General features: G+C 36.6%; 1 protein-coding gene across 2 annotated transcripts in view; it reads left to right on the top strand.

Moving 5' to 3' along the window:
- The first annotated feature begins 8872 nt into the window (after positions 1-8872).
- The window catches only part of SPATA9 (spermatogenesis associated 9), a 34436-nt gene continuing 19121 nt past the window's right edge, over positions 8873-24187 (top strand). The window contains exons 1-3 of one of the 2 annotated variants that reach the window (XM_033110041.1): positions 8873-8962; positions 10132-10437; positions 20160-20248. In XM_033110041.1, the coding sequence (XP_032965932.1) occupies positions 20183-20248 (66 nt within the window). In that variant the 5' untranslated portion in view covers positions 8873-8962; positions 10132-10437; positions 20160-20182. Of the gene's footprint in view, positions 8963-10131; positions 10438-18507; positions 19993-20159; positions 20249-24187 lie in introns of those variants that run through there. The other variant, XM_033110040.1, reaches the window with a different exon arrangement.

Below are 24187 nucleotides of genomic sequence, written 5' to 3'. Positions count from 1 at the left end.
GATAATCAGTAATTGTTATTGGAACGTTTGCCATGTTGGAAAACAATCCTTCTTTTATTGACCATTATGGCTAAGTCTTTAGAATTGTGGGAAAAGTCTATGATTCTATGAACAAGAAGAATGGGACACTCAGAAATGTGCAACCCTGGCATAACACAAGAAGCAATGAAGTATAATATAATACAAACAAAACAAAACAGAGAAAAAGGCAGAATGTACATTGCTTTGTTTTGTTACAAGCATTTTAGAACTCACTAGCTGTAGCTAGTGGAACAGTCTGTTTCTAGGTCACTACCCATAAACAGTGATAAATTGCATACTGTTAGTAACTCCCCATGCTAGATTCTAGAATTAGGAGACATTTTCTGCCAGTGTATTTTATAACTCACTACAATTTCTAATAAATTACTCAGTCCTCTTGCATTAACTACGATTACAACAATGTTTTGGCACCAACTCTATCATGGTCTCAAAGATTTTTACTGCAGGAGTCAAATTGATTTAAATGGAGCTGCTATTCTAAACAACTGAGCTAGAAATGGCATAGGGAGAGGCCGGCTGAGCTGCTTAGGCTGGCCTCAGGATGACATTGCCTCAGTCAAGTCACATTTTCCAGAGCTCATTCCTTGGTTTTGCAAGTCCAGAAACTTTATTTTGTCAGGATGCCCAGAGTTGATCATGCTCAAGGGACGAAGCTTGTGCTAACCCAATGCACAAGAGGCCAGTGTGTAAACTAGAATACTAATTTGCTCATTTATAATGAGAAAGGGTATTATCAAAGGGCCTAGAAACCTATGATATGTGGCCAACACCTTTTCTCTGTAGGAAAGCCTACATGGGAAGCCTGTTATTATCTTTTCAGGTCAACAAACATTTATTAAGCACCGAAGGTACAGGTCATTTTGATCCCAGGGATGTTTTGCATATATAAACACTTTAATTAGAATTATGGCAGCACTGACTCGTCACAGAGACATTATTTTCCAAAGCAAACGACGTTAAGCCAGTTTATGCCTTGATCCATTTTCTAAAGTTTTCTCTTCTGATTGGCAGGGTCAGCCTTATAGGAGAGACTAATGTCTATCTGCATAATGGAATTAGCCATGAAGATCTTCCAATAGCCACGTGCACAAAGCCACCTTCTAAATATGTGTCTTAACCCAGCGCTTCACAGGAATCTTACAACCTGCTGAACAGGTATGCAAACAATTGTCTTATAATGAACATGGGTTTTTTTACTACTAGATTCTCATATCAGGAAGTGACCTAAAAAGTTGGAGTCTTCCAGAGCCAACTTGGACATCTCAGCCACCAATACTACCCCCAACTCAATCTCAGGACATTTCTAGGGCAAATTCTTCTTGAAAACTTTATAGCCAGTTTAACCTAACCTGCCCCATTCTGTGATATCCTTATTACAGGCCCAACTATAACTTATCCTGGTTATCCAGGTTTGCCCATGGTTTGCTTCCTGCCAAATCTTTCTAGTTTACCTCCTGGAATTCCAGTTGGAGTGGAGGGGGAGAGCTAGATCATTAAACCTACATCCTCCTGAAGAACTTACCTTCTGCTGAAACCAAGAGAGTCTATTCTCCCCTTTATCTCTCCTGGTGCTGTTTTTTAGCAACCTCAGTCAACTCCCCCCCCACCCCCAGACACTGTTCACTGTTCTTCTCTCCACCCCAATGTGTCCACGGTCCTCCATGATGTCAGCGTACTTCAAGCCTCTCACTGTCCTCCATCTCCGACTTTGATGTCTCCTCCCCCCTCCTGTTTTCTGTCGCAGAGAAAACGGAAGCAGCAAATGGGGAACTTCTCTCAGTTTCCCACTACTACGATGCCAAATTTATATGCAGCCACATACATCCTTTCTTTTTCCTTCAGTCACGGGGCAATATGTTTCCCTCATCTTATTCCCTCATCTGGGTCACCCTGTTGGCATCGCTGTGTGTGCTTCCCTTTGACAATGGAGGGACTGCACTCCACCTACGTCCCCTTTCTTCTCCTGTGTCTTCAACATTTACCTGTCTACTCTTCTTTACTATCAGCATTTAAACATGTCCAAGACTCTAGCTACTATTCTTTCTTCCCCACCTGGCTCGAAGCAACTTTTTTTTTTTTTTTTAAGAAAATATCTTTTAGTTATGCGTTATTAAATTCTTTCACTTGTCGGGATTTGTAGGCTTGTCTATAACAAATTTTCTTATGCTTTAAACAGACTTGTTATAAAGGTTACCAATGTGCTTACCTGGAAAATTCTTATGACTTCTAGAATTCAAATATTAAACAAGTTCTTATTGTTCAGCATTCTTTTCTTTAAACTTTTAAATTATGAAATATACAAAAAGCACAAATATAAATATATCATTTAATGAATAATTATGAAACAACATTCATTTAGTCACCATTCTGATTAAGAAGATATCCTCAACCCATGGGTCCCTTCTGGATCATTATCATAGGCCCTAACTGTGGTATATTCTTCTGACTTTGTCTGAAAAAAAACTTTCAGTCTTGAAGGATAATTTAGCTGACTACAGAATTCTAAGATTCACTAATATTTGTTTTTGATGTTACATATTTTTATTAAAAAATTCTTTTGTGTCTAAACATCCTCAGGTTCAAAAACAGTAGGGTCAAAATGGCAAGACTGAACCCTCCAATGTCCCATTATGTTACACAGTAACTTGATAAGGCATGTTCCTGCTAGCAAGGAGCTTACTGTCTCTTTAACTGTAAAGCAAAAATAGTAAAGAAAAAATGAATAAAGATGTACTTTACATACAAATTTTTATGATATATACATTTTTATATGATACAAATTTCAAACGAAATGAATGTTATTGGAAGTTAGGATGATGTACTCAAGAGTTTCTGTTTAGGTAAGATTGACAAAGGGAGAAATTGCCCTCTTTTCTATTTACAGAAAGAAATATTACGATTAAGAATTTATTTAAATGATTAAAGGAATGAGCAGGGAGGGAACCAATTTACCTTTCTGATGGAAAGCAGAGGATCTGCCTGAGATCTACCTGAGATTGGCCTGTGGAGCAATTCCTCTAGGAGGTAACAGTCCTCTCTTGATTCTGGAAGACTTCATAGCCTAAAGGAATCAAACGGACCCTCAAAGGATTTGTTACTAATCAAATCTAAAAGAAGGTCTGGGGAATGGATTTTTTCATTGTTGTTGGGGTGCTAGGAGGTCAAATGGATATGCTGCAGAACTCCATGAATTCCAAACACTATAAGAAACATTTTGTCTTTCCTCCTTTTCTCCCTTCGTGCCTGCCTTATTTTCCTTACAGAACTAGAAAAGTAAGGAGATAGGTGAATCCTCTTGGAATATTTAAAAAAAAAAAAAAACAATCTGGGAAGGTTTCTGAGTAATAGAGATCTTAGGCTATTTATGTTTGAATAGAAACAATAGCAAATACTAGAAATACAGTACTCTTGAGACAGATTTTGACCAACTCTTTTGTTGTTGAGGATTTCAGTTAATGTTTGTGTGTTCCTTAACGGGTCTTAGCTATAAAAATATTATTTTAATTGAAAAAGATCTTATGCCGTGGTTAAAAAATTGGATAACTATTACATTATAGTAGAATTCAATCTAGTCTATTGTCATTCAAAAAATATATAGTGTTGGGTTTAAAGCATACTCTCCACAAATAATTAATTTTCTTTTTACAAAATTATATTAGGGAAACATACTTCATAAACATTATTACCAGCTGACTTTTATTAGACTGTTAAAGAAAATTTTAATTATTAGCTCTGTACATAGTGATAAAACTGAAAAAGTTGAGAATCAGAGAACTTTTTATTGTGACTAAACCATTGATATATTTTTAAAAATAGTCACTGACATGATACTCACATGGAATTATTGAATTTCATGAATGAAATATTTAATAATATATATTTATATGAAATGTATTGGAGGGGCTGGTTTTATCTGCATGCTTTAATTAATTAATTAATTGATACCCATATTTTATTTGAATCTATTTCTTATAGGTTAAAAACATGTAAAATTCTATACATATGGGTCTATACAAAGTATTTTTTTAATTAAGTGAAAAAAATTACTATCTCCTATCAACTGTTCCATATTAATTTGTACTGATTCCCTAGAGCTATTTGCCATCTCCTTACACTAGCAGCTACTATGCCATACATCTGTCACATGTCCCAGGATAGTCTAATACCCAGAACAAATAGATAGAATAGATGATTTAGGCACAAAAGCAAAAAACCAAAAAGGGGTCAGTCAGAGAGCTGTCTTTCCATTAAAAGAATTTATACGTTTTATAATACGAAGCATGAAGAACATTGCATTCAGGATTTGAAAAAGGAAAAAAAAAGCTAGAAAAATTTATTCAGTAATGAAAGTTATTTCCAAGATTAAAACCATCAAATGTCTGCCAAACTCTTTCACTTACACCAAGTCAGCTTTAATGACATTGCATATCTCTTTGTCTGTTTCTTTGTGTGTGTGTGTGTGTGTGTGTGTGTGTGTGACTGTCTCGTGTCCTTGTACTTCTGTCTGTGTGCATGTCTGTCAATGTTTGTAGAAATGTTGTATCTTGGGGGCAGTATCCAAGAGGTGGAATATAGTTGTATAAAAGAAAGGATTGAATATTGAATGTCAACTATAATTGAAAAGTAAAAATTTAAATAAATAATTTCTTTTAAAAAAAGAAAGGATTGAATCCATTTCTATAGGAATTTATCTTCCATTGGATAAGAAAAGAGAAGTGTATTTTTATTACCAAAAAAAAAAAACCCCGGATAGTAGGTGAAATAACTGAACAATTTTATGTCTATATGTTTAAAACTTTTTAAAATAAAACCTTATTTCAGAAGAAATGCATGTTCATTATTTTATGTTTCAAAGAAGCAAGTCTGACCACCCGTCGATAACCACTTCATGTCCTTTTAGATGTTTTTATGTACATATAATGCATATTTTTGCAAAATGGAGTTATCCTAAATAAATCACTTTTTAGCAATATGGAATGAAACCAATAAATGCTTGTTCATTCTATCCCTAACACATAACACAGTGCAGAGTATATGGAGGGCATTCGGAAAACATCTGTTAAATAAATGGAGGAATCCTTTGTTTTGTCTTTTTCTCTTTGGCATGTTTATATATATATTTATGAATTCCATAGGAGGTAAAGATTTGGCCCTCTGTTATATATGTTACAAATGCTGTTTCCCTCTATTTGTATTTAATTAAAATTTTCCTGTTCCGAAAGAATAGAAGATAATATTTGAGCATATAGTATGATTTAACTGAATAAAAAAGTCATCTGATTTAATACAAGTGGTGCTTCACTGTGACTTTTAAAGAAATAAATGCAATTTATAGGAGCAGAGTGCTGAATGCACCTCATTAGAGGTTCTGCTGTATTTATATACAGGAATGATTTATAGATATTAGCATAACATAAGAGCAGTAAATTTTTAGGTCACACAGACTTGGTTCTTATTTCTGTCCCTATGTGATGGGAGAAAAATCACGTAATGCGGTAATGCATCTGAGCCTCTGTGAGTTGGGAATATTCGGGCCTCCCTCCCCGAGTTAGTGGTCCGTAGTGCCCAGCAAATTGTGGCATTGCATCCCTTGATGATTATTTTCAAAAGGGATACTTATTCTTAAATATGAGAACAAACTAGATCTAGAACCCCAGATCAGGCTAAGGTTCTCTGCTCAAAATGTGAAGATAAGTTGACAGATACATTTATTCTTTTTTTTGGTCATAATTATTTTTAAAGACATGGATTTTGCTATGTCATGTTTTATACTTCTTGGAGAGAAGTTTTTTGTTGTTTCTCTATCAACTTTGTTGACTAAAAGCCAAGTACCCTGTGTTCTTAAGTGTTCCCTTGAAAGAATCTCGGTATCATAAAATGGAACAACTAGTACAGTGTTAAATGAAACAGCTACTGAACAATCCTGTAAGGATTTAAATATATACTCCATTAACTTTAGTTCAGTAAAAGTAACACCACAAAATGCTTTAGTCCACTGTTATTTTTTCTAGAGCATTAGAAAAAAAGAGAATTAGAAAGCTAACTTTACTATTGCAGTGTATTGCCATCTATTTGTAAACCATAGGAAGTCTGTCAAGCTTTCTAATGTGACTGTTGTACAAAGTCTACATCTCATGGCTTCGAGATGTGGTGTTTACTCAGCCTGCAAATATTTACTTTAATACTGATCTCACTTACATGAATCTTCTACTAACACGTTTGTCCAAGCACAAGCTTTTATTATTTTAAGGAAATTAAGTACAGATCTTTTTGGGGGGAAGGGGAGTGGCACAGTTTATAAATATAAGTTGTCTTGGCAACTGGCCTAATAGTACTTTCTTTCTAAACAGGAAAACCTTCCCCCTTGTCTAGCCAGGTCAGAGTATCACAAATTTTGATTTAATGAGGTATGAATGAAACTCAATGCTAATATGTTGCATGTTGCCAGAATAGAAATGGTTCATGATGATTTAGTTAAATTGTTACTAAAAGTAATGGGGTAGCATATTTTCACTCAAAAAACAAATTACTTTTGTTGGAACAACTGTTACCTTATTCTCCCATTACCTAACATATGCAAGCTCTTTTGAGGAAGAAGCCACAGGAAAAAAACCTGTGGAAACTATGTTAAAATCTTTAAGCTAACAGGGTGTTATTTACTATCATATAATACAATAAGGCAGTGATTAATTGTGCCCCACTGGCTACTGACTTGATAAAGTAAGGGACTGACCGTGACTCAAAAGAATTAATGCAGTAACCACAAGTTTCTGCTTTATATCAAGAGACTTAGTGACCTAGGAGTTAGAATTCTAAAATTGTAGAATTGCAAGGTTATAAAGGACGTTGGAAATCGTAACTCACATTTAAGTGATAAAGAACTTGGGAAACAGTGAAGGAATCAGAAGAATCTGGCTCAATATATTCAACAGTGTAAAACATGTACCAGTTCCTGCTCATTAAGTATTTTAAAAAATCGTTATGAGCTTTGCATATTTGGCTGCTTGAACATTAGGGCGTATCCATAACCTTCAAAAAAATACTTAAAGAAATTCCTGTCGTGTGAATTGTTCATATTCCTGTGGTGTGAATTGTTCATATTACTGTCATCAGGAAAAAGAAAAAAAATTAACAATTAAAGATGAAAGATTACACGAGTCCATACATATAATAGCATGGCATAGAATTGTAGACACGTGTGCACAATGAGTCCATGTAAAACTTGTAAAATCTGAATAAAGTCAGTGGATGATACCAAGGTCAATTTCCTCATTTTCATATTGTGCTGTAGCTATCTGTGTAAGATATATAGTCCCTGGAGGAAGTTGGGGGGAGGATAAATGGGACCTCTACTATTTTTGCAACTTCTTGTGAATCTAATACAATTATTTCAACATAAAAAGTTTAAAAATTATGAACAGCTGCTATGAAACTGCTCTTTACCATAATTAAATATTTATAAACTATAGGTAGTTAGAATTTAATATAAAAATAATTGCAACCTGTGATCCTGGTGTAATGCTCACCCATTTGCCCATTTCTTATGTCTCCTTATCTGTGAATATTCCCAGAAATGGTCTCTTCTTGACACTATCCATTAGAAAACTGATTAATATCCATGGTTTCGGGGGCCAGTTCCATGTTAAAGGCCCCCAAATTGTTCTGTCTGGCCTAGAGGTCTCATGTAAACTCTAACTCTTTATTAGATTGTTCTTGCTAGAGCCTAACCTGGTGTCTGACACATAGGCTTTGAAGAAATATTGGATGAATGAATAAATAAATGATATTGGATATCTGCACTTGGAAGTCCCACCATCACCTAAGTTTGAAATGAAGCAAAACAAAACTAGTATTTTCTTCCCACCATTCTTACCTACACAACTTGCTTTTTCTGCCAATGTCTGTATTTCTCCCATGTCTACTATTCTCCCATCCAACCAAGCTTTAAAAATTTAAGCATTGATGCTTCCTTTTCCTTTATTTATTATATTATAGCTAAGCAGTTACCTCTTCTGTTTGTTTTCCTCTCAAATACTCCTTATATTTGTCCCTTCACCTCTATTTTGTTCCAATGACTACACAATAACCTCATTTAATTACTCAGTGTTTCTAATTTTTCTCCCTGCTCCTGGTCTTGATTCACCTTCAATCTATCTCATGTGCTAATAATGTCTGGTAAATTTTTCTAAACTACTAAGACTAAGACCACAATGATTATAATCATTGCTACCATTTATTGAGTGTTCACTATGTACCCGGCACTGGGTTAATGTACATATGTTATGTACATTACAACCACCCTATGAAGTAGGCATTATTTATCTCCATTTTATGGATGAGGAAATTGAGAATACAAGAGATTAACAATGTGTCACATTTTTTTTAAACTCAGTTTAGCCTGGCTCCAATCACTCTGAAAACACTATTGTTCTAAATATTAATACATCTTGTCCATTCATTGAAATATGCCCAGCCGAACCTCAGTCTGGCAAAAATAACTGTTCAATAAATAGTTATTGGAACCACTTTAGTAAAGAAGTTGAAGTCAGTAGGGTGGAAGCTGAAAGCAACTATCTCTTCTCCCACTGCCCCTCAAACTTGCACTGTCAATTTGTTCTAGCTCACTGTGCTCCACCTCGACTCCCGTGCAATCTCAGGTAGATTTTATAGTGTGATGCTTCCTGTCAGGTAATCAATGAATAGTCTCTTTTTAGTAATTAAAATCCAGTCCAGTGTAATGATCCAAACTCTAATTTTGTTCCATTTAAAACTTCTTTTCTTTCTCAGTTCAGTTTTGTTCCAGGCCTGGAAGTCTACGGTGGGGGAGAGAGGTCAGCTGCTTTTCCTCTTCTCAGTATCTCTTCTCCCTCATCAGTTGCTGCTTTTGGCCTTTTCAGAACTAAAGAGGGAAGTAGAACAGGTAAGATGGGGGAAAGCTCTTAACGGTATGGTTGTAACTAGCATTGGTGCCCTCAGGAGTGGTGACTAGTTCCTGCTGGCTGGGTAACAATCCTGAGAAGCTCTTGGAATTCTAGCAGTCCTCTTCTCTCACATTGCCCCTTGGGATGGGGTCTATTTTGTGAGGATACCAGGCCGATTGCCTTCACAGATGCCCATGTCAAGTCCACAGCATGTTCCCAACTTACCCTTCCCTCTCTTTATTCTTGACCATAACATGCTCATCTCATGCCAGCCCCACTGGTTTTGCTTATTTTCCTTTCCCACCTGTCCTCCTCTGACAGTCTAACTGTAATTCCCAGCCAGTATCAATATGCACCATTTTCCCTTGTAGCTTTTCCTGGTTTACCTCCTCCTACTATGATTTTCCCAGTCAGAAGTCCTGAGCAATCTAGTCTATACCAAAAATAACCAACCAGCCAACCAACCACCAACCAACCAACCAACCAACCAAAAGAGTCAGTCTTACTTAATATCCTGGATGAAGCAGTAAAAATGATTAATTTTTAAAAATATTAACCCTTGAGTATACATCATTTTAATATTCTGTGTGATGTAGTGGGAAGTATACATAAAGCTCTCCTGCTGCATACAGAAATACAGGATTACCTGAAGGAAAAGCAATAGTATACTTCTTTGGGCTGTGCACTGAACTAGCTTTCTTTTTCATGGAATATCATTTTCACCTGAAAGAATGATTAGCAGAGAAACTATGGTTATATAGATTGAGTGTTTGACAATATAGTTTCTCAAAAATGAAAGAAGTAAGCCTATCATTTCAAGGAAAACAACTGACAGTATTTATTGCCAATGATAAATTTGAGTTTTAAATTAGAACTTAGGAAAACTTGCATCTGGCACCATGGGCTTGACAACTTGTAGTGGTTGTGTAGATATGTCTCTACATTTTTTGATACAGCTCCCTTCAAGAGGTGGAGCTTGGTTGCCTTCCTCTTGAGTGTGGGCTATACTGTTTCTAGTGAATAGAATATGGCTGAAGTGATGAGCTGTCATACTGAGATTAGGTTATAAAATGACTGTGGCTTCTGTCTTGGATGGGCTCTCTTATTTCTCTCTCTCTCTCTCTCTTTTTCTCTTTCTCTCTGTCTCATCACTCTTCATTGGGATAAGCTGCCAGGTTGTGAGGTAGCCCTGGGACAGGGAAGTCAGCTGTCACATCATGAGGAGACTCAAGCAGTCTGTGGAGAGGCCTACATGGCAAGGACCTGAGGCTTGCAAGCAACCATGTGAGTCAACTTGGAAATGGACCTCCTGAAGCCTGCCAAACAGCGCATGAGTGATTTTGGAAGTACATGTCTCTGAGTTGAGCCTTAAAATAACTGCAGCCCAGACAACAGCTTGACTGAAACCTCTTGAAAGACACTGAGCCAGAACCACACAGCTAAGCCACTCCTGGATTCCTGCCCCACAGAAATGGTGAGATCATAAAGTTTGTTGTTTTAAGTTGCTAAATTTGGAGTAATTCGCTATGCAATAATAGATAACTAATACAATAACTTCCCTAAACTTAATGACTTTTCTGCTAAAAGCAGTGGTGATATTAACAAAAGGGTTTTTTTTGGGGGGGTTAGGGCAGGGAGGTTGTTGTATAATGAACTGTGTCAATAGAAGATCTGCATAACTCAAAGAACCAATATTATCCAGATGATTAATCATGCGTCAGTAAAAGATCCATTCAAAGTACAAGACACACCAATAAATTTTAACTTAACAAGGTATATGGTTCTACATCACAACTACCCTTTAAGAAACTACCACTTGTTGAATGCTGGTGTAGGAGCAAAGAAGAATATCCACAATTATCAGGAAAGACTATTAAAATACTCCTTCCTTTTACAACTACATGTCTGTGTAAGCCTGGATTTTGTTTATGTATTTCAAGCAAAACAATGTACTGCAACAGATTAAATTCAGAAGCAGATGTGAGAAACCAGGTGTCTTCTATGAAATTAGACATTGGAGCGATTTGAAAAAACTGAGAACAATATCACTCACATTTTTCATTTTAGAAAACATCATTATTTTCCATAGAAAATATTATTTGTAAATGACTTGTATTAATTATATTTTGCTGTGTAACAAATTACCACCAAATTTAGCAACTTAAAACAGTAAACATTTATTATTTCACCATTTCTGTGGGTCAGGAATTCCGGTGCAGCGTCATTGAGAACTCTGGCCCAGGGACTCTCGCAAAGCTATGATTAAGGTGTCAGCAGGGCTGCAGTTATCGTGAGGCTTCACTTAGAGACAAGCTGCTGCTTAGCTCACTTACCTGGCTATTGACAAGACCCAGTTCCTCGCTGCTCTTAGCCAGAAACATCAGATCCTCATCACGTGGGTCTTCCTATAGGCAACTCACAACTTGGCAGCTAGCTTCCCTCAGAGAGATTGAAAGAAAGAAAGAGAGGAGACAAGCAAGACAGAAGCCACAGTCTTTTTGTGTCCTAATCTTGGAAGTGACATCCCATCATTTTAGCTATTCTTTTTTTTTGAAAGGAGTCAATAAATCCAGCCCACCCTCAAAGGGAGGGGATTACACAAGGGCATGAATGCCAGGAGCTAAGGATCATTGGTAGCCATCTTAGAGGCTCCCTACCATATGGATTAATAAATATGTTATACATTTCTCAGTATTTCTAATAAGATATTATCAATGAATATCACTCACATAAACAAAAGCTATTTGGGGTTCCTCAATAATTTATGAATGTACACAGGTTTTGAGACCAACAAGTTCAAGAATTGCTGTTCTAGTAATACATTTATTGGCTTTTCACATGGTAAAGTTGCAAGGCATTATTCAGGAGTTGATAATACATGTCTTAATTTTTATGTTATTCATAGCTATAAATCCTTTTCTCCCAAATGATAGTATTTGTAACAGCATTATAAGATACACAAATGCATTTTGAAATATAGTAGCCTATGTCACATGTACGAGGTGTGATCAAACAATACAGTGAATGTTCATATAAAAAATATTTATTACAGTAAAAGACACATTGCCATTAGTCCCCCTCAAAATACTCTCCCTCACTTCAAACACACTTTTCCCACCATTCTTGCCACTTTCTGAAGCAGTTCTGGAAGTCCACTTTCGTGAGTGTCTTTAGTTGCGCTGTTGTGGCTGCCTTGAAGTCCTGAATCATTCAAAGCTTTTACCTTTTGTGGTCATTTTGACTGGGAAAGAGCCAGAAGTCACACGGGCCAAATCCAGTGAATAAGTTAGATGAGGACACACTCTAATGTTTTTGTTGGACAGAAATTGCTGTACCAAGAGTGATGTGTGATATGGAGCCTTTCCATTGTGATCACAAAATACAGTGAATGCGTCTGCCGAGTGCCATCCAACAGAAAGGCAGGGATCTTCAACACGGGAAGTGGCACGTTGAACTTTAGTAACAGTGTGTGACAAGTTTCACCTTGCTCGGTGCAGTCAGTTGGGTGTGAGCTACGATTAAGAGGTGTGTTTGAAAGTGTGCCATAAATTATGCATCACAAACCACACATTAACGTGAAATGGGCAAACGGTTTCATCTTCTCCCATGACAACGCCCTGTGTGAAGAAACCTCTGAAAAATAAGGGATACTGGGTTGACAAAAATTAAAAGGGGTTACCTTTTAGGATTAAATCTTTCTTGGGCAGTATTCTTGGACTTTATTCCTAAAACCATCATCTATTTTTCTTCAAAATGATGGATGACAGGACTCTTGTCCCTCCAGCCTTCGTTTTTTTTTTTTTTTTTTTTTTTTTTTTTTTTTTTAATACAAATCAACCACATGCTGCATGATCTGCGCTTCTCCATATGCCAAACTTTAAACTTCCTGTGACCTGAGGGTCTCTGATTTTAGACAGGAGTGCAGTTCTCCGGGATGGCATCTAAGTCTCAGGAGCGTGGGCTCTGAGGGTGCCTAGAGTTGAGGGTGGGGGTGTGAGTCGGAGGAGAAGCCAAGACGACCCCTCGGTGCCTGTGCCACATCCGGGACTTGGAGGGGCCCCGAGTACCAGAACTCCGATTCAAGTGGTTCAAGAGCCTCCCTGGGCCTGGAGGCTCCTGTCTGCCCCAAGCTACCTCTGGGTTGCTTCGCCCCGTGCATGACCTGTCGAGTCACACGTCACCGCACCTGCCAGGGGGCCTGTGAGGACCGGCTGAAGGCCTCCGATCGAAGTGTTTGGAAGTGGGTGTAGGTGGATATTGGGGTGCTGCATTAGCGCTCTGGTGGGAGGCTGCAGGTGGAGGCCAAGGCTGCAGCACAAAAGGCCACCGAGGCCTGGGAGGTGATGCCCCGGAAGTGTCCCAGCGCCAGTGAGAGGTGGCAGCCTCCGCCCGGCACCTGGACCTACGCCAGCGCAAGATGCCCGCAGCCTCGCTGGGATCCCACACTGCCAGGAGAGCTGGGCGAGGTGAGGGCGCAGGCGGCGCTTCGCTGCCCTCCCCACCCCACCCCTCAGCCCCGCCAACCTCTGCTGAGAGCAGCCCTTCGACAGGGATCTTTCCTCGTTATTTTCAAACGGGGGAAAAATGATATTGAATCAATAGATTTTGAGCGAGGGCAAAATTACACTATTAGCCTCAAAGCAAACTCTGTGTAGAATAAAGGTGCTTAGTTGTTTTGCCTTTTTTTTTTTTTAAACTTAACTGATTTTGCCCCACATATTAAACAATAACGATTTGAAGCAGCATATACCCCTAACTTCTCAGGTGTTTCTCCCTGTCTCATGGGAGTTCTTCTTGGACATTCCAATTTAAAGTGGTGGCCCAGTCTTACCTATACATCGGTCTATTTCATTTCCATTATGGCATTTCTTCCTACACAGGATGACCTCCTTTGTTTGCTGTTTCCTCTCTCAGGGTAACACAAGCTCCATGAGAGCTGCAATTCCTGTCTTATTTATCATCGTCCCCAGTCTCCCGCCCAATGCCTGACATGTTTATCAAACAAAATCTTTTCTGACTTTGGCCAGCCCAAGTTGGCACCCTTTCTCTTGCTTGCATTGGTAACATCCTCTTCATGTCTGTTACTGATTTTAAAATATTTTATTGGAATCATCTCGGAACGTATGTTTTATACTGCGTGCACCTTTATTTAGATCAAGGACTTTTTTTGTTTATTTTTGTATCCCAAGTGCCTGACACATAGTGCACACTCAGATTTTGATCGAAAAGGTGAAAGCCATCCATAATAGAATTTCTGTTAATCCGTATCTTTTAAAACACGTCTTAGACAACCTTAAATAGAGCATTTCTCCTAATGTTATTCTTTCACTTTTCTTCCTGGTCTTGAAAGCCACTCACTACAACTAAGAGAAGCAGTATGTGTGATGAAAAGAATTCAAAATTTTGAAAAAAGAATCTATGCAAAAGTCCTTGCTCTGCCACTTGCTGGTTTGGGATACTTTCTAAACTTCTCAGAGCCTGGTTCATCATTTGTATATACAGATAGTAACACGTTTGTGTGGTCCACATAACCATTCTGTTTTCTATCTGAAAAAAAAATCTGCCTTTACTACATCCCTTTAAAAGAAAAAACAAATAGCTCTTAGCTTTCCCAATCCTCTAACTGCCTCGATAACACAGACATACTTAGTTTTGAGTTTTATTGATTTTGTGTAAAAAAATTGAGTGAAAACCACAAATTAGGCAGATACAATTTAAATCATTGGCCAGGAAGACTTTATTTTAAAATACGGGGCATTATTATTAATGTGTTATATGTAATCTTTACAATGTAGGATTGCGAGAAATTTATTAAATTTTTAATATGTAAGAATTATTTTTGTACAAAGTAACTTAGAAATATCTAAGAAGACTGGCTGACACTGATTGAAAATAAATGTAGTCTCGTGGTGAGTGTAGATAAATTTGTACATGTTGAATTGTCTGGCTCAGCTTTAAAGAGGTGTCATCAACTTGCTGTCAAAGTGATGGATCAAAAGAAAGTGGAATGCATCCTTTAGTGTTTCATTTTTAGTACTGTTGAGTGAACATAACAATTGTCTTTCTTATGATTATGTCGAATTACATGGAATAACCTGTTTTCTTTTTCATTGTTTGAACATTATTGGTTTGACCAGGGAGAGCTGCTTAAGTATCTAAGCAATTAAGTGAAGGGACGAAAATACAATATCTATATTTTCAGTCATGCTCTGCAGAGGTTACAACATAAGTAAATAAGTAAATAAATCTAAGACTTCTAACCAAAGGCCATAAAAATAATACTTAAATGTATTTAATATTGCTTTTATTGAAATGCTTCAATTATAGATCGCCTGTTTCCAAGGTGGAGGAGTCTATTAGAAGATATGTAACTGCTCAAAAACACTTATTGATGACTACAGATTTGAAAAGAAAGGTTTTAGTTAAACAATAGATTTATGACAAAATTTTCTAAAGCTACAATGAGATCTACTTTTCAAGCAGAGGAATATTTTATATCATATATAGTTAATTTTTTCAAGTGTCATGTAGAATGCTGTTGTGACATATTCACCTCAAAATCTGAGTAAGTTACTGATGAAAGAAATGGCTGCTGTAGGTTCATAGAAAATAGCAAATAAGTAGTTTGAGTCTGTTCCACTAGAGGTATGCTCCAGTAGAGCAAGGGTTTTCATCTGGTTGGTTCACTATCCAATCCCCAGTGCTGAACAGTGAAGACACATAGTAGGCGCTCAATAAATATTGAATGAATGAAAGAAGTCCCCTTACCATTATACTGCAGTAGCCTTTAAACATAATTTTTCACTGAACTTGTTACACCAATTTGTTCACCAGGTTATTTCATTTCATTGTTTTTATTAATATTGAAAAGATACATATATTTATAAATTGTTGTCAGGCATAAAGAATTATAGTACACTGACATCTGTACACATGGTTAAATTTTAGAAAAATCATGTTATCATTACGTTCGATATCCCTCATGCGCTGTTGTCCAATCCCATTTCTTCAACCCTTCCTCAGAGGTAGCAACCAATATCGTTATCGTTGTTGTCATTCCTTTGCCTTTTTCTTTATAGTTTTACCAGATATGTGTGTATTCCTAACATATTGTTCAGTTTTGAATGCTTTTGAACTTTATATTAATAGAATCTTACTGTACTTTATTTTTCTGTATCTTTTTCTCATTCAAAATTATTACATTCCTGAGATTTATTCATGATGTTGCGTGTAACTGTAATTCACTTTTTACTTCTGTATAGTAACCATTATGGATACATTATTTATTTATTTATTTATTTATTTATTCTATAGTTGATGGGTGTTTGGGTTGCTTACAGTTTCGTGATGTTACAAGTGCAGCAGGGAACATTCTAGTACATGTCTCTAGTACATTCGAGTACATGTCTAGGAGATATTTCTAGGATTGGAATTGGTGGTCATAGCTATGCATCTTTTTAATTGTACTTGATAATTAAAGTAGGCTTCAAAGCAGGTTTACCAGCTTACATTCGTCCTACCAGTACATGAGAATTTCTGAGCTCTATATCCTTGATAGCACTTGATATAATATGAAAACAATGAGAAATGCAAGGAAAACTTGATGAAAGCACAATTTGTGAAAGATTTTAACATTTCTTTTTCAATAATTGAGCTAATAGGTAAATAGTAGTGACCTGTAAAAGGATTGAATAATACAACCAATAAACTCAATTTATTATATTTTTACATTCTTTGACTAAACATGTTTCCTTTCTATGACTTAGGACATTTATAAAAATTTGGTCATGTAGTTGGCCACAAGGGAAACCTTAAAATCAGGAAAGTGGAGATTTTATAGGACATGTTCTCTGATTTAAAAGCCAATCAAGTAGAAACCAGTAATAATAGAGTATCGAATTTTAATTACTTGGAAATTATAAAACATAATTATGATGGCTTCTGGAGCAAAAAGGAAATCAAAGGAAGCATTGAAAAGAACTCTTCTTTCAAAATCTATGGGATAAAGTGAAAGATATATTTAGAGTACTTTTATTATTAAAGAAGAAAGACTAAAACCAAGGAAATTTTGCACTTATCTTAAATTCATCCTGAGCATGCATTAAAGAAAAAAGAGGAAGAAAAATATATAGATTAGAAATATAGATCCAGAAAATTAAAACAATTACATGCAACTCTGTGACAACATAATTGAATACCTTATATAAGAGGATTTCCTAATAAAATATAAATGATCAAAACTGCCCAGGAAGAAGAAAAATGCAATATACAAATAGACATATATGAAATTTAAAAGTTGGTAAATATAGCTTTTAAAAAATATCAGGATCAAATAGTTTCATAACTGAGTTGCTAGCATTAAAAAAAGAAGATAAGGAATTTTATTGTACGTAAATTATACCTCTGTTCAAAAAACGGAAAGGCTAAGAATGAAAAAAGAATTCCAAATAATTCTGATATTGTTCCAGACACTTCTGAAAGATGCAAGCCTTCTCAATTCATATGCACATAAATTTAATACTAACCTGATAAGTACAAAAAAATAGCTATGGCCCAATCTCACTTATGAATATAGTTGAAAAAAGTGTAAATGAAATGTTAGCAATGAAATTTAGCAAAATATCAAAGGAATAATGCACTACATATACACTACATAATACACTACAAATTCCTTTTTTCAGGAATGCTATGATGTTTCCAATAATTTACTATATCAACTAATTGAGGGGAAAAGTGATCATAACCATAGATTATGAACTGGAAGTTGGTAAAATTCAATAGCCATTCCCAATAGAAATAAACAAAACCAGAATGGGAATGAAAGGAAACTAAATATGATAAAGGTTGTTTAGAATAACATTTGCTATTGGTTTTTAGTAAGCAGTAAAATACTGAAGCCATTTAGTTGAAAACAGGAAGAAGATAGGCTATCTATCCTGCTGTAATCACTATTATTCAGCTTTGTTTTGGAAGTCCTAATGAATGCAGTTAAATACAATAATGAAATAATTGGTATAGACATGAAAAAAGAAGCAATAAAATGATGGTTTCCCCAATGATACTGAATTATGTAGAAAATCCAAAAGATTCATGGAAAAACCAAGATTAGCCAGAGTGGTGGGTTTTGGGGGTGGGCACAGTGCTAGACATAACATAAGAAGAAGAAGAGTGGCAGAGACTTTCCTTAACAGAAATCGAAGCATACTATAAAGCCACTCTTATCAAATCAGCATTGTAGTGACATAGCAATAAACAAATATATCAGTGGATGAAAATAGAAAGTTCAGAAATAGTTTGTAATATCTGTGTGTGTGTGTGTGTGTGTGTGTGTGTAACAAAAGTGGTATTTCGTATCATTAAGAAAACAATAGTTTATTTAATCAGTGGTATTAAAACAACTGGATATTCGGATGGAAGAAAATAACAGCCTATTAAAAATGAAGCATAAATGGATTGAAAATGTTGAAATAATAAATTAATTTTTAAAGAAAGAAAACAGAAGAAAATTTAGGAGACTATGCATATAACTTAGGGCCTGGAAAAACTTCCTTAACAGGAAAACCAGAAGCTTTAAAAGTAAAGATACCTTTATTTGACTGTATAAATATTTTAAAATAGACAAAAAATTATCTTTTTTTTTACATACATTTCCTTTTTTTTATAATTCATTTCTAATTTACAAAAGTATTGCTTCTTCACTGCAGTTTGAGAAGCACCAATTTGGATTGTTTGTCTACCTCCTGTATTTCTGGGAAACTGGAAGACGGACCTGAAAGTTAGATCAAGTTGGAACATTTATGGCTAGGATATGTCATAGATGGTATATACTCCATACTGCATTATATTAGGAGACATGTAATATTTGTTTGTCCCATAATTCGTGATGCTATCATGACCACTGATTAGCATGATGACCCTGCTACTGTCAAGTTCAAATCAGCCTGTCAGAGGCCAGTAGAAGCCCCTTCAATCTGGTTTCTGGCAATGGATCTCGTTTTCCAAATACTGAGGGCATGACCGATTATCTTAAGCATCAGGGTTCTGATGGAGGAGAGCACGTTCTGTTAAAGTTAAGAGAGGTGGTTGAGCTGTGGTGGAGGGTGTTCTTAGGCCGATTAGGGCTAAAAGCATCAGACTGCATGTGCTAGAGGGGTCCTCTGATGCACATTTCTTTGCCAAGCACTTCCCACAAATAGACCTCCAGCAGCCAGTTTATGCTGACTGGGGGAAACCATGCAGCTACGATTAAATATAAAGACTTCAAATTAAAATGGGATTTGAGTTGACCAACTCAACTCATCCACACTAAAATAAAACTAGGTAGTCAATCAAGCCTTCATGATGTGCAGTTCTTCCCAGATTGATAAGAGGAAAATAATGATCATCCGAAGTGGGAGAGTACTAGAAGGGAAAACAGATGAAGAAAAAAGGTTGAGATTCTTAAAGCAGACAAACCAAAGACTTCACAATTTTGCCTGGTGGATCCTCATTTGGGTAAGGAAAAGCAATCTGTTCAGAATTCTTTCTGAATTCACTGCTGGTATTTCTTTTCCACTTGGCATCATATGTGAAGCATTTCTTTTAAAGCATGTGCCAACTCTTTTCAAGGGAGCTTTGTTCTCAGATGATCCATGAATTGAGGTATCACTGCAGAAATTGGGACAAAATTCAATTTATATTGTAGAAATTCGTAGTGTGGTTCATTTTCCAATCCCCTTTCTCCTTTCCTTCTGCCTCAAAACTCACCCTTCTTCTCACTGCCAGAGTGATTTCAGAAGATTCTGTGACAAGTTCTCAGAGGCCCATTGTGCAGTAATAAAGAATTCCGACAGAGGAGCTACAGGTGCCGCCCTTGCCTGTTTTCCTGAGCGGAAGGCTGCCCTCACCCCTCACGAATGGTAGAGAAGGACAAGCACTGCCCACGCCTGCAAGCTTGCCAAGCACTAGGAACTCCAGCAAGAATTCATCATGCCAATCAAACCTGTTGGGTGGATATGCGGGCAGGTGTTGAAGAACTTTTCTGGAAAAAGTATATACAGTCTTGTTGTAAAGGGGATGTGGATTTGGGAAACTGGGAATCAAGTCTTGCTTTTCCAGTCACCTAGGCAGTGGACCCCATGTTTGAGGTTCTTTTGAATTATGGTTATGGGATGTTTTTAGTTACAGCACTTTTTTTCTAACTTCTTTTTTTCTTAGTTGAGGGGATCCAGAAAGCAATCATGGACCTTATAGATGAGTTTAAAGATGAATTCCCTACCATCGTAAGATTATCACAATCTAATCAGGTAATGTGATTTCATAACTCTGAAAAGGATTATAAAACGTATATTGTATTTTTAGTATACCGATTATTTATGCTTGATTTTGAGATCAGTGTTTGAAGCTTAGGAAAACATTAATTTCACTTCAGGAAAACAAAATTCAACTCTTATTGGGAGAAATTGGGGACAAGGAAGTACATATAGATAAATTGAATTTAAAGACAGTTACTGAGTTATTAGATTGGAAATCTAGAACTCTCTCATAGCCACAATTGCAATGTGGTTTACTTAAGATTGGCTTAATGTAAAATCAGAAAAATACCTAGATATACTTTAATTAAAATCTATGGCAATTAAATCTGTGAAAAAACATAACTGACATAAATTACAACAATGGAAAGATAAGTATTGTATGGGTGTGTGTTTTAATATGGAAATAAAATAGTGATATAAATTTAACAAAGTATATATATAAGCATATGTTTTAAATGTTTGTTCTAAAAAGGGTTTGACACAAAATATTGGGATTGGAAGAAGGGTTAGGTGGAGAGTTTGGAAGAGACATATGTTCAGGAAAAAGTAACGTCTCGTTTAGGGGGCACATGTAACCTAATTTACTCAAAAGTACACAGCTCTTAATGGAAAAGTGTTGTTTCAGTCATTTTGACCACAGTTGGAATGGAATATGTTGCACGGTACAGCAACAGTGTGTTTGTCCAGGTAACAGATTTTTTGGCAATGTCAAACATTGAGGAAATAAACAAAAAAGCACTGTGAGTAACATGGTCATCATAAAATCTGTATATTTTATTCCAAAGAAGAGGTATTAGAGCTACCTTTTAGAGCTATTTATCCGGACAACCAGGCATCAGACATTTACTAAATACTTACTATTGCCTGAGTCTGGGAAGAGGGAATGCGGAGAGAAACGTGATAGGATTCCTCCAGTCAATGGGATTAGTCTAATGGAGGCAGAGTTGTAAACAAGCAATTGCATTGAAATGTGGTAAGACGCATACATACCCAATTTAGAGGAATGAATGACTTTACCTAGAATGGGCAGAGAAGGCTTCTGGAGAAAGGATGCTTCAATTGAATTTCAAAGGATGAATGGAGTTTTCAAGGTGAAGAAAGGGATAATGTAAGTGGGTAGGAGAAGAAACGAATATTCCAAAGGAAGCAGTGTGAGGCCAAAAAGTATGCAACAGCTTGTTCCCAGAATGGCACGTAGATTTAAATAAATGGCATGGATCTTGAGTCTAGACTTTGGGGAAGGGTGATACGGAAGTGTAGGTACCTGGAGGCAGTCAGTGGTAATATGGCATCCAGATGGCGGTCGTTTAAGCAGAATAGGATAAGGCGTGAAAGCTCCAGAGGGCAACCCGGTTTTATAATTCTGTATTTCGGATTTGGTGTCTAAGTGCTTCCCCTCTTTGCACTCCTCTGGTCTTGGTATATAAAGTCTTTGAAACATTGGAGACTTTTCTTGTCTATGCTCTGGAGTATTAAGGAAAGAGATGGGCAGGTGACCATGTTTGGTCTAGGATGTAAAATGGTTAAGGCTGGCACAGTAGGGGCAGTAATTATTGAGAGAGTCTCAGGGAGAAGCTAGGAAACCAGAGACAGGCCTCAAAAGCCCTGTTGCCCTTTCTAGTTGGGATTCTCCCACCATTGGTAACATTAGAGAAAGTGGGTTTTATTTAATCAAGTTGGAACTTTCTTTGCAACTCCCTTCGTCGCGTCTTACCGTTTGCATAGCTTCATTATCACTAGAGCCATAGCGTGCTATCTGGTGAAATAGATTAATATTCTGATCCACAAAGAAAGAACTCTTATCTTCCAATTTCCAACTCATTGAAGTCCTTTATGTACTTATAAGAAATTTACCCCACTCAGAGAAGAATATAAACATAGAAACATAGTTTCTTGTTTTTAAAACACTGAACATTGTTATTTTTCCCACCATTTACTGTGGAGTAGTTAGGGGATATCGTAACACATTGAAATTATTTGCTCTTCAAAATAAATTGACCAGAAAACAATGCTAATCCACCATTGTTAACTAGATTATTTCGAAAGGACAGATTATGAATGCTGCAAATTTTATTATTTCCATGATGGTCCCCAAACATACTGAAAGGAATCGTTTTAAGAATACAATTCTTAGAGGGCTTTATTAATTGGGTTGTATTTTGTTGTATTTTAAATCTCTAAATTTTGTGATTAGTATTTTTTTTAATTATTGTTTTAAGCATTTACTTAGGAAAAAGCCATCTTGCTGTCCTGGAGGACAAAAAAAAAGTTTTGAAGGGAGTGATGGTGGAATTTTATAGAGGAATCTACCCAGAATAATGGTTATTACATAGTCTTAATGGCTAAAGATTGTGAAGAAAAGACTCTTTTTCTGGGGCTGGGGAGAATTAATTTTAGACTCTTGGCTTGAGGTTGTGGCTTCTGACGTCCTGTACTCTCCACTGCCTCCCTCTTAACCAGCCCGGAGCCCAGTGGCCTCCTTATCTGCTTCCTTTAGTAAAAAGTAAGTGTTTAAGATTTACAGTTGCCATTGAAATGATTTCCATATGAGGATGTAGGGCTTAAAATAGTAAATCTTTAAGTTTGAACAAATGAAAAATGCATGCTACAATTGGAGAATTCAATTTTTTTTAATTCAGATGATTTAATTGAATGAGAAAAATTTGTGGTAAATAGGATCACTTTTTGTGGGTTTCAATTAGGAAACGTGATTATGTGTTTTAGTCTGTAATTACCCTTGCGCTTACTGTCTACTACAAAATTAGGAATGATAGACAAAACCTATTAGAATCCATACAAAATTTGGATTTATACATCTGTCGATGTACTTTTCTGAATTCTCTGTTTTGTGTTTTTGTTTGTTCTTAACGTGGAACAAAAACTGCTGGGGATGCACCAGTGATGTCTGGAAATTACTTGTATTGGGGTTTCTAAATATGAGAGTAGGAGTGGAACTAGAATGTTCTGTAATTGAACTATATTTTTGTCTTTGGTAAGTTGTTTCTTGTGGGGCACTGTCATTATTGTGACAGTTACAGAGCACATTGTGTACTGAAAACTTTCTGGGCGGTTTATAATTTAATATTTGGTATATTTCTCTGATCTTTCTCAATGTTAGCTTGTTATATTTTTCCCATACTCCTCGTGCATTCATTTTGGCTACATTTATAGAGCTCCTCCTATGTTCCAGACACTATTCTAGTCCCTGGGGCAAAATGCGTAAGCCAAATGGATGTAAAACAGTGTCATAGAACTTTATGTACTTATGTACATAAAGGTCCTAGTCAAGTAGAGAAACAATAAACAAAGAAAATAAATGACATCGTATGTCAATGGTAGTTCTTAAGGAGAAGAAAACTACAGCAGAGAAGGCATATGGAGTAGGGGTAGGGATAGGGAGAACCATTGATGGTTAAGACCTAAGAGGGCTTAGTGAGAAAGTCATACTTGAATTAAGGCTTGAAGGAAGTGAGATAGTAAACCTTGATATCCTTGAGGGACCTGAACGGCATAGCGAGTGCAAAGTCCCCGAGATGGGAGTATACCTAACAAGTTCACCAAATAATGAGGAGGCAAAGGGACAGAAAAAGACAGGGAGGCCAGAAAGATAAAGAGCAAACTTTTACGGCCTTGTAAATCATTGTACATATAATACTTGGCTTTTACACTGAGTGCATCAGGAAGCCACTTGAAGAGGTTGAGCAGAAAAGCAACATATGATCTGACATAAGCTGTGATTATACCGTGCTGGCTGACACGTTGAGGACAAGAATGAAAATAGACAAGGGTGGAAGCAGGGAGACCGTTTGAGGAGGCTAATTTACTAGTCAGGAGAAGAGATGACGGTGGTATATAAGTGTAATGGACTGAGTGTTGGTACTGGGACAGTGAGCCGTGGTCGTATTTGGGGAATATTCAGAGAAAGAATTG

The sequence above is a fragment of the Rhinolophus ferrumequinum genome, chromosome 7, assembly GCF_004115265.2.
Source record: "Rhinolophus ferrumequinum isolate MPI-CBG mRhiFer1 chromosome 7, mRhiFer1_v1.p, whole genome shotgun sequence".
In the NCBI taxonomy this organism is placed as follows: domain Eukaryota; kingdom Metazoa; phylum Chordata; class Mammalia; order Chiroptera; family Rhinolophidae; genus Rhinolophus; species Rhinolophus ferrumequinum.
Note: the sequence above shows the minus strand (reverse complement) of the source record. Positions and strands in the feature narration are given on the sequence as shown.